This window comes from Oncorhynchus nerka, linkage group LG22, assembly GCF_034236695.1.
Source record: "Oncorhynchus nerka isolate Pitt River linkage group LG22, Oner_Uvic_2.0, whole genome shotgun sequence".
Classification (NCBI taxonomy): domain Eukaryota; kingdom Metazoa; phylum Chordata; class Actinopteri; order Salmoniformes; family Salmonidae; genus Oncorhynchus; species Oncorhynchus nerka.
Genome location: NC_088417.1, coordinates 39074920 through 39085887, shown reverse-complemented (window position 1 = coordinate 39085887; position 10968 = coordinate 39074920). Strand labels below are relative to the sequence as shown.

At 42.3% G+C, this 10968-nt stretch overlaps 2 protein-coding genes across 2 annotated transcripts in view; one reads left to right on the top strand and one right to left on the bottom strand.

Annotated features, from left to right (window-relative positions):
• The first annotated feature begins 3135 nt into the window (after window positions 1-3135).
• On the top strand, window positions 3136-8180 carry LOC115105155 (uncharacterized). Its single transcript, XM_029626826.2, has 6 exons — window positions 3136-3318; window positions 4816-4881; window positions 6327-6455; window positions 6874-6984; window positions 7244-7385; window positions 7717-8180. The coding sequence occupies exons 1-6, from the start codon at window positions 3151-3153 to the stop codon at window positions 7773-7775; spliced, it is 675 nt and encodes a 224-aa protein (XP_029482686.2). The 5' UTR covers window positions 3136-3150; the 3' UTR covers window positions 7776-8180.
• Window positions 8181-9102: 922 nt separating this feature from the next.
• The window catches only part of LOC115105152 (acyl-CoA dehydrogenase family, member 11), a 68796-nt gene continuing 66930 nt past the window's right edge, over window positions 9103-10968 (bottom strand). The window contains exon 20 of the mRNA XM_029626819.2: window positions 9103-9675. Coding sequence (XP_029482679.1) covers window positions 9561-9675 — 115 coding nt within the window. The 3' untranslated portion in view covers window positions 9103-9560. The remainder of the gene's footprint in view (window positions 9676-10968) is intronic.

Here is a 10968-nt window from a genome sequence, read left to right as displayed (position 1 = left end):
TCTGCATGGTATTGTGAAATTTTATTGATAAGGACACATTAGGAAAGCCTCAGTCTCAACAGGACTTGTGAGGCTGTCCTAAAAAGGAATATTCTTATTCTAACCAGGCATAGACTATTGAATAAAGATACAGTAGAATATCATGTTGTATGAAATAGATAGGGCCAGGAAGCTAAGGGCTTTTAGTATGCAGACAGCGTAGGAGACTAGTATGACAGACAGTTTTGTCTCAGTTCTGAAATGGAAAACAAACACAGACAATCAGCTTTTACGACATTTCCATAATAGGAGGTTCTATCTATCCCATCCACTCCCGTCAGACTAGGAGTACTAACATTTTATCTGTGCTATCTTAACTGACACACTTGACTATAGATACATGATAATGTCTACTACCCATTCTAAAGAGGCTTTGTTTGATACATAGTAATCAGTGCTTAAGGTGGAATAAAATGGGTGCTCGTACTCATCTTAAATGTAGGTGCCAATACTCAACATATTTTAAGCCAATATTCTATTAGAGGTGCCAGTACTCAAGAATATTTGCCGGTTCTCAGTACCGTGTTCCGGCCCAATTCAAACACTGATAGGAATGAAGTATGATATATTAGTATAGTGAATTTAAACTACATGTTTTTGTTATTTACCCCATGATTCCCGTGACATTTACGCCCCCCCCCCCCCCCCCCCTGGCTACTTTCATCACTAAACTCAATCTACCCACTGAGCAGACACTGTCGTTTCCACGTCATTTCAATGGCAAAAAAAAAAAAAAAACGTGATGGCTGATTCAACATGGAAAACTGATAGGATTTGCAAAAAAGTGATCAATGTAATGGAATTTCATATTGTTTTCACTCAACCTTTAACCTAAATCCAATGACATGGTGATTTTTTTGTTGAATTGATTTTAGCTGACAACTCACCCGGAAATGTTTTCAAAACTAGACGTTGAAATGACATCTGTGCCCAGTGGGTATTGTGGTGCATGTAAGAGGTTCAAGTGAAACTCCATACAGGGATTTGAATATTATACAAAGTACTGCCTCTTCATACTGTATTGCCACTTCTCAGGAGATAGATCGGTATTACACATCTCACCATTTCCCTTCATTTTATTAAATGGCATTGTTTGCCAACTCCTTGCTGCCATAGCAACGCCAGCATAGTGGCTGGATTATAAATCAGCGGAGATAGTGACCTTCACGATGTCTGTGCTCACACACACACACAATCACACACTCACATGCAAGCAGGGATGCTGCAAGGGACCACCCGAAAGTGTCTGAATGTTTAATAACGCTTTTCCTGCTTGAGTCATTACTTGTAAACACTTGATATTCATCAGCTCTGTAGTGTTGAGTACTGAGTGAGATAGACACACAGCCATTGCCTCCAAGGCGTAAACTTTCTGCCTCAGCTACCCTTCACTGAGAGAGGGAGAGGGTATAGTGCGTAAGTGTCTGTGCGTGTGGGCATTTCTGTGTGTGCGTGTGAGCGTGCGTGAGTGTGTCATTATTTATCTCTACTTGTTTGGAGCTGTCGGGGAAATGCCAGAACATCATCACATCCCAGCAGAGCCTCTCGGCGGCCCCAAATGACCCCTTCATTCATAATCTGGCAACCTGACTCTTTCTTACTCTCTAACTCTCTCTGTCTGCCTCGCAAATGGCACCCTATTCCCAACACGGTGCTCTGACTTTGCCATTGATGATGTATTTAAGCACACTTCAATACCAAGTTTGACAATCAGTCTCAGTCCAACACACTTGCTGGCATGGGTGCACAGGCATAGGCACAGAGGGGATGTTGAAAGAGAGAGCGACAACAAGCTTCAATAACCTTGTCCGATGACAGATGCACAAATAACACGGTATAGGTTTTCTTGTTTGTTTCCACCTGAAAGAAGGCTGCGTGCTTCATGCTTCTGTCACACCTCAAAATAAGCTGTTGCTACTGAAGCAGCCACTCGATAAAACTGAGAAAGCACTTTTGGAGGAGTACGGATTGTGATTCAGACTCAGAAGCCAGGTGCTAGCCTTACCTGCAAACAAGCACCGCAAAAAAAGGAAAGAGAGAAAATTGTGTTAGCTAACCTGAGCAGGCTATACTGGGATTAGTACTTGCATGACACAAACAGGGCTGAGGCACACCAGGTCTGTTAATGCTCTCGCTCCTTCCACACACACACACACACACAGCAAACATAGGCATATATATATATATATTATATTATAATGATATGACATATTATCAAATTTCATTTTTTTCACAGCCATTTTATCTATGATGAGGGTCTCATGAGGCGGTAGTTAGAATTAATAAACTCACACTATGTTCAGTATTTCACAGCAGCACGTTTCCAATCACAGCTGAGGACAATGTAATATTCCCTTCTAGCCAAGAGGAACAGCGATAGAAGTGTGAATACAATCGGCCTTTACTCTCCTCTCTCCCTCCTCACTCAATCTTTCCATCCAGCTCCCCCTTACATTCATACACTCTACTTGGATACAGCCATATGCTTGCCAATTTGTTTAAAACAAACAAAAGGTCTGACGAAATCTAATCACAAAAACACACCAGCATAAAACATGTCTTGATAAATTTACAAGCGCTAAAGTTTCCTTACAACTGTCCATTGTGACTTACTGTAGACGAACCCTTACATTGATTGATGTACTTCTGGAAATGAAATACTATATGGGTGGACTAAACATGCCCTCGGCACAACCAGAAGCTCCAAGCCAACAGAAAGGGTTTAAAGGGGCAGTCTACCATGAAAATATTTCAAGACATTTATTTCATTCGGGCGAGGTTGAGCAGTGTGAACCCAGTTAAAAGATCGACGCCTCTTCAGCAAACCAAGGAACAAACTCAAACCTACTGCTCTCTTCCAGGATATTCTGAAAAGAGAGCCACCAATATTTCAAGTGTTGTCAACAGCCTGTGTCCCACACACACACACTTTCTTTCTCTCTCTCTCTCTCTCTCTCTTCAGATGACTGATGTGTTTTTGGAGAACCCGCAGAACCGCTGGCTGGGTTGCGATGTTGTGCAACACTGTTTGTCTGTGTGAAGCTGGCAAGGCCCCCGTTTCTCTGCATCTGGTCGTCATTACGTAAGGAGGGGAGGGTATAAAGCAGGGTGATGACGGGGCTGGGCCCCAGTGCCTGGACCATCATGGAGGTTGCTCTTTGGGTGTGCCTAAGTTTTCTCTGCCTGCAGGGCAGCTTGCCCCAGCTCACACATGGTGCAGACTGTACTGGGACATCACAGGAAAAGAACTGTGTCAGCGGGCAGACCACCGGAGGAAAGGTAAGGGATCGGGACTCCAGGCTGTTCTGTTTTGGGGGTGAGCTCCTTTGATCAGATAGATGGAGTTGAAAAGTGTTGGTGCCGGAAGGAGAGATCCGGGGTGAGTTTTTTTTTTTATTGTACGGATTTTACTATGTATTTCATTATTTTCATGATGAAACACGATGAAATGGCTTTTTACGAGCTATTCAAGACACTTCCCCAGACACTGCAGTAACAACATTAGCTCAGAAGCCAAAGGAAGCCAGTAACTGCTATGGAAGGTTTCTGTTTCCATGGAGTGTGTGCATGTATAGTGGTCGAGGATGTGATATTTTGAGTGGAACACTTGCATGGAGTTAAACAGAGTTACACATTCCAGTAACCTGAAAACAAAGTCTCATAGTAACCTAGTCTCCAGTCGTACTATTACCAAATGCACCCAAGAATAACCTCGATGGAACAAACTCTCGGCAGACCTTTCGTGTGGCCACAGAGCTGTTTGAGCTGCCATTTTTGCGGTTGACATTCTTAGTGGACATTCGCCATGCTCTGTCCAACGGAATCATCCTCATCTGGCCAATAGATCCAGCAGACGCAGTATTTCAATTGCTGTGGATTGTCACCCACAACATGAAAGACTTTTGAGTCGAGATTTCTTTTCCGTGCGGAAGGTTTTGATGTGTTTTGAGTGTAATTACACTATTCCAGTGTGTGCAATGATAAACTGATGTGGTTGGGCTCTCTTTTGCCTTGGGCAACATTACTGAAGAAATCTATTTTGCCTTGGGCAGCATTACTGAAGAAATCTCTTTTGCCTTGGGTAGCATTACTGAAGAAATCTCTTTTGCCTTGGGTAGCATTACTGAAGAAATATATTTTGCCTTGGGCAGCATTACTGAATAAATCTCTTTTGCCTTGGGTAGCATTACTGAAGAAATCTCTTTTGCCTTGGGCAGCATTACTGAAGAAATCTCTTTTGCCTTGGGTAGCATTACTGAAGAAATCTCTTTTGAACAGGGCGAGTCCGTGTTTTGAACAGGGCGAGTCCGTGTTTTAAGGGACATGTGACCCTGAAGAGCACTCCACCTGCACTGGATTGTGGGGTGTACACGGCTCATGTACTGACCTTGGTACATTGTATGACGTCCATATAGGACAGCCTTATCTGTCTCAGCAGAAGTGACCTCAGGGAGAGATATGTCTATGGAGGGGATGTACACCGTGAAGAGAGGAAATACAAAACTTTCTTCGAGTGAAACCTACTCCTAACTCCAACAATGTGGTCACTGTTTTACCTCACTCATCCTGACAGGATATGGTTTATGAATTGTCTTAGTTAACCTAATGGTTAAACTTTTTATTTATTTTTTATTTAAATTTTAAGTTACTGTTATACCTATGTAATAACAACGTAACGACGTACAAACATGTTGTAATTGCATATGAGTGGGGTTAGGGTGTTATTACATACACATAAATACTTTTTTTTCATGTGCTAAAACGTTCTTCTCACAGAATGAAGGGCTTGTGCGCCTGAAGCAATCTGCTGCAAGAAAGACCCATAACCAGAAACAGCCACAGGTATATGAGCCTCTCCCCCCACAAAGACATCCTACCACAGCCTGTTCTCTATCACAGAGGGATCCCACTTTGTACTGGATTACTTCCCACTCTGGGTTGGTCGTATGCATGACATATGGCTCTGTAATGATAACCTCCCAGGAGACATTTGATTCCAATGAGACACTAAGATCAATGCAACTAAAATGCTTGTTGTCCTAAGATATTGACTATTAATATTAAATATAAATTCAACAAATTCATGATACACACACACACACACACACACGATGCATGTGGATTCAATAGATAAGACATCTGTCTGATGTTCTGACTCTAGGCAGATGTCTTTGGCTGCACTTAATACAAGTACATTTGCGGAAGGCGTTTCATTTTTCCCAAACTGCATGAATTAATTTAATGGAATAGCTTTCTTGTGCCCAACAGCGAGGACAACTTGGGGCACTCTCTGCACTTGGTGTAAGCATTTATATAAAGACTACCAACAACTGTAATACACTACAACCAATTGGTCTACTGTAACTGTCCATAGTTATACAACACTACTGTATTGCAGAAGTCACACCCTTACGGAAAAACCACGATTTCACCTGTGAAATTTCCACGTTTTGCACATGGAAGTTTCACGTGGGAATATTTTTCACATGATATTTCACAGATGATGCCCTGAAAACCAAAAAAAGTGTAATTAGGACACACACACACAAAACAGTGCTTTTAACGTAGGGTTTGCAATTGACGTATTTAACACACGTTGACATACATGAACCACAACCTCTAGTTTCGTGGCATTCCGATCTTCCTGCTACGCCGCCATATCTGTGTCAATGACTGATTTCACCGGTATTCCTGCACTTTGGACTTACTTAAGTAAAACCTCAGCTTTGTTTCAAATACACTCAAGAAAAACTATTATAGTTATCATAGTAATTCAGGAGTAACATTAAAACAGAATAATATTGTGCACAAACAGCAGACAACTATTCAGAAAACTTTTAAATAGCTGAAATAAGTACAATTAAATCAATGGCAGAATGGTTGGATTAACTGATAACTGGACATGCCTCTAGCACTGAGATGCAGTGCCTTAGACTGCTGCGCCAGTCGGATAAAAAAACATGTATAATTTGCAGTGACACATGCAAAAATTGCATTTAGCCGATTTCACAAGTTGAGCAGAAATGTTCACATGTAAAAATCAAACTCTCATGTGGAATTGCATTTTGACGTGAAAAACTCATGTTGTCACATTTATTTCACAAGATCATGTTTTCACATGTGTAGTTTCGTGTTATCACGTGTAACGTGTTGCTTTTCCCATTATCACGTGAAATTTGAGTTGTTCTTCCTGTAAGGGCAGTGCATGCATATTATGCTTTTCAGCCCTCTAAAATTGCTCCACATTCATTACGAATGTAATGAATGCCTCATTTATGTCTTAAAAGATGTGGCTAGGTGACGACTTGCCATCGGATGTGCTATTGGACAGACAGAAGAAACAGTTGGGGAGGAACTCCCTTCTTCCTGGGTCCTTCTCAGCCAAGGGCTTCCCCAACACACTCATCAAAGTTCAGGTAAGACTGGAGAAAGGGAAGGAGGGAGGAGAGATAGATGAAGACAGGAGGGAGAGGTCTCAAAAGATCCAATGGGGCTGTTGTGTTGTCATTTTTTGCGATCCCTTAGAAACAGTGGAGTAAGCAAGAATGCGAAGGTGCACTGGAGTTTTTTTTTTTAATCCTGAGTTGCTTTCGTGAAGCACTTGGTGTGCTAACACACCAGGGATGGCTGGTGTCATTGTAAATAGGAGGGGCTCATGCCTGGGATGGAATAAATGGAACCGCATCAAACACGGTTTCCATGGTTTCTTGATACCGTTACATTTATCCATTCCAGTCATTATTATGAGCTGTCCTCCCTTCACCAGCCTCCTGTGTAACATACAGTATCCCCTTCTAGTTTCTAAATGATCCCACGGGAATGTTGTTCCTCCAGACAGAGCGGGCCAGGAGACACCTAGGCCAGTCGGGGACCAAGAAGAACAAGTATAAATCCAGAGTGGGATCCTTCTCTCTCCTCAGCAACAACCCCAGTGCCTCCCTACAGGTACACAACATACCATGACAACACAGGATCAGACCATCATATGATACGGGTCCATATGTTAATATCAGAACTGTTTGTTTCGTGAGATCCTCAAACATACTGATGACATGACACGGTACATGTACAGTGTCCATATTAGGACAGCCTCCGTCTAAGCAAGAGTTGCCCAAGTCTCTGAGAGGCTACCTTAGCAATGCTCGGTCGACCTGCATTCAACCTTGTGTCATTGAAGTCTTACGTCATGTCATTGCTCTTCCAGGTAACCAGAGTACGGAGGCAGGTGCAGAATGAGAGGAAGAAGGGGAAGCCAAGAGGACGAGCCGGAGCGTATTCCGTTGCGGGACGAGTCGACTCATCCGACAAAATCTCCCCCCTCCCATCTGAGTCAATCAATCTTCCAGGTAACCAGAGTACGGAGGCAGGTGCAAAATGAGAGGAAGAAGGCGAAGCCAAAAGGACGAGCTGGAGCGTATTCCATTATGGGACGACTCGCCCCACCCCACACAATCCCCCCATCTGAGTCAATCAATCAAACTGTTTTTGTCCCCAGAGCTAAATTCTGTTTGCAAGCAGGGTAAACATGTTAAACATGCAGAGTTCATCCAAAACATTTAAAAACCAATTACACAAAATAGTTCAAAACTGTTCACCAATCTGTTACATTTATTTGTGACTCTCTATCGAAAGTAAATGTTTGACGTGAACAATTAAATAACTTGACTCTTTCCCCAGGGACAGAGACGCAAGAGGAGCGCACGGAAGAAAAAACTTTGTTTGCTGAAGTGAAGTGATTTGCTGAAGCGCTACTGCTTTAATGAACTGTACTTTATATATTATCTTCGTAAACATATTGGTTTTTACATGTATTTTAAAATGTTATATTATAATATATACGTATAATGGAAACACATTGCTGAGGACAAGTATACAGTATCTTTGAGAGCCCCTTTAATATGGTCTTTTATGATCTGATGATTTACACTTTTTTTGTTTTTTTACAGAATTGTATTTTTGAAAAGGTGATTCTTTGGTAATTCTGTGCATATATCGGATTCAAATTTAGTCCAAATGTAGGAGGATACGTCATGAGAGCTTGCCCCAGCTTCTACATCTGCATTGCTTGCTGTTTGTACAGCGCTTTCTGACATTGGCTGATGTAAAAAGGGCTTTATAAATACATTTGATTGATAAGTCTACAGAGGGTTGTTATTTTCAGTTTAGTCTATGACAGAGTTGGGCTTCACCTTGACAAATGGACTAGTACATTTCACTATTCCCAAAAAAACAGGCTGTTCCTTTAGTCCAATAAATCTTCCCTATTCTCCCTCCCTGTTGCCCAGTGCAACACCTTGAATTCCCACACAACGGGATCTGAGAAACTGCCAGAAGTTATTCAGAAAATAGGGGGGGGGGTGTCACTGAGATTCAATTACAGATGTCAGATCCCCAAATGGCACCTTTATCCCTACATAGTGCACTACCTTAGACCAGAGCACTATGGGCCCTGGTCAAAAGTAGTGCGGTATGTAAAGGAAGAGGGGGGCCGTTTGGGCTGCAGAAAGTGAATGCCCAAGGCAAGGAGGATCAGGGGCAGAGTCTAAACTAGCAGGCAAACATTTGTGCTGAGAGGACGACTATTCTGTAACATTTATGGGCATTGGACCAGTTGCTAGCGGGGGAAAAAAATCCTCAAGATGTAAAACTGTGTAAGCCATCTGTTCTAGAAGTCCAACTTAATTTGGTAGAAAGAAAGAAAAAAAACATTTTTTAAATTAATTTCTCCAGCACTAGGAAGCTCATGACAATGGAGATGCTCATGACAACTAATGGATATGGTTTTGAGTGTTTTTGCACACAAGTTAAGTCTTGAATGCCCAGCAAATCTACTGTGTGAACATACTATCAGAACAAGGGCTTGGTGACTCCAGGGCAAGGATCCAAGGTGAGGTCCAAGTCTAAGGTGTCCATATTAGGACAACTTCAGTCTCAGCAGGTGTTTCAGTTAATCCCTGGCATTATAGCCACAATGTAATTGTAAATACTTAAACATTTGTGTTGTGAAACATGCCTCTGAAGGAGTCCTTGCGATAATCATAATGAATTCAAAAAATGATGCGATTTACCACATATCCAAATCTTTATTTACATATCTTATGAGCATATTAAGGCAGTGTATGTCATTTTAGTTATAAATTACTCAATTCTATTGAATCAATAAACACAATACCCCATTTTGTTAGCGCCATCTGTAGTCCAGCAGACAACACTTTCTCTACCAGATCTTCATACCATAATACAGTAGGCTGCTATTCCCCCACAATAACAAGAGTTGATCATGATCATGTTTCAGATAAGCAAATCTCAGAATCTCTGTATGTGGAGATCTACGATTGGCATCCACAGTGATTAGTAGGTGAGATTGGCCTGTCAATCAATCGCCGTAGCTCCCGTGACAGATGAAGCTCCTTCACGGCACTCTTAATCTGTTAAAACCTCTATTAACCCTTCCGCTTCCCTGCGGTCTGTCTGAGGGCTGCCTGTGTGTTAACCCATCCTGTTAACCCCTTTGCAAGACCTCACAGCTTGGCCTGGGCTTTTCTCATCTGGTCCCTGAGCTCCAGATGGGCGATGGACGACATGTGCACCTCGTCTGGCCCGTCTGCTATGCGCAGAGTCCTGGCGTACGCATACCTGTGGAGGGACAAAATGATAATAATGATAATAATTGTTGTTGTTTAGATGGAGTATGACAAGGGTTCATTCATCAGTGCACACTCCAGCAAAATGTACCAAAACGTTTTGAAGGCGAAAACAAGCGCTTCTTAACTGGACATGTTCCGGGAGTGCCTCCCTGCTTCAGTCCCTTTTCTTCCGTTTGGTGCCTAATAAATACGACCAAACGGAAGAAAAGGGACTGAAGCAGGGAGGCACTCCCGGAACATGTCCGGTTAAGAAGCGCTTGTTTTCGCCTTCAAAACGTTTTGGTACATTTTGCTGGAGTGTGCACTGATGAATGAACCCTTGTCATACTCCATCTAAACAACAACAATTATTATTTAGAACATACTGTAACTGATTGTGGTGATACAGCAGCATCCTAACATGCAATAGAAACGTGTATGGCTTAAGACCTCACAGAGACAGTTAAATACCCTGTAGCCTTGAGGTGAGAGAGAGAGAGAGAAAGAACTTGACCACATTGTGTGGCCATTGATACACCTTGTAAAAAAAGATCCCACACAATGTTAGCAAGGGGACAATGTCAACTTCTGTGCAATATGTACAGTACATTGGCTCCAGACTGGAAGATTAGGCTAATACTGTGTGTTAGGATGGAAAGGAGTAATTAGCCTATTATCAGATGAAAGTGTCATTTGTCTTTCTGACAATAGACTCTACTTGTCACGCCCTGACCGTAGAGAGCTTTTTTATGTCTCTATTTCGGTTTGGTCAGGGTGTGATTTGGGGTGGGCATTCTATGTTTTTGTATTTCTTTGTTTTTGGCCGGGTGTGGTTCTCAATCAGGGACAGCTGTCTATCGTTGTCTCTGATTGGGAAACATACTTAGGTAGCTTTTTCCCCCCATGGGTTTCGTGGGTAGTTATTTTCTGTTTAGTGTTTGCACCTTACGGGACTGTTTCGGTTTAATGTATTCTCTGGTTATTTTATATTAGTGTTCAGTTCAATAAACAAACATGAACACTTACCACGCTGCGCTTTGGTTCCGACTACTCTTCCTCATCCGATGACGTAAACCGTTACACTATTAGTACTGTAGTTTGCATTTGAGACACACAAATGGTAATTGATCATTGATATTCAAAGCTGTTTTCCCCTCTTCTTCCCCATTGGCTGTGTATCTTCCATTGTAAGCGTTGAGCTGCCACCCATCACTGCCTGCATGGCTGATGCTCAGTGGCAGCCTGCCTGCCGACCTCATGAGAAAGCATTTTTCCATCTCAGTGTTTGTCTGCTGTGACTAGA

Coding starts and splice junctions, on each gene's coding strand:
- LOC115105155 (XM_029626826.2), top strand. CDS start 3,151: ATGACGGGGCTGGGCCCCAGTGCCTGGACCATCATGGAGGTTGCTCTT. Junction 3,319..4,815: donor GGCAGACCACCGGAGGAAAG/GTAAGGGATCGG, acceptor TTCTTCTCACAG/AATGAAGGGCTTGTGCGCCT. Junction 7,386..7,716: donor TGAGTCAATCAATCTTCCAG/GTAACCAGAGTA, acceptor CTCTTTCCCCAG/GGACAGAGACGCAAGAGGAG.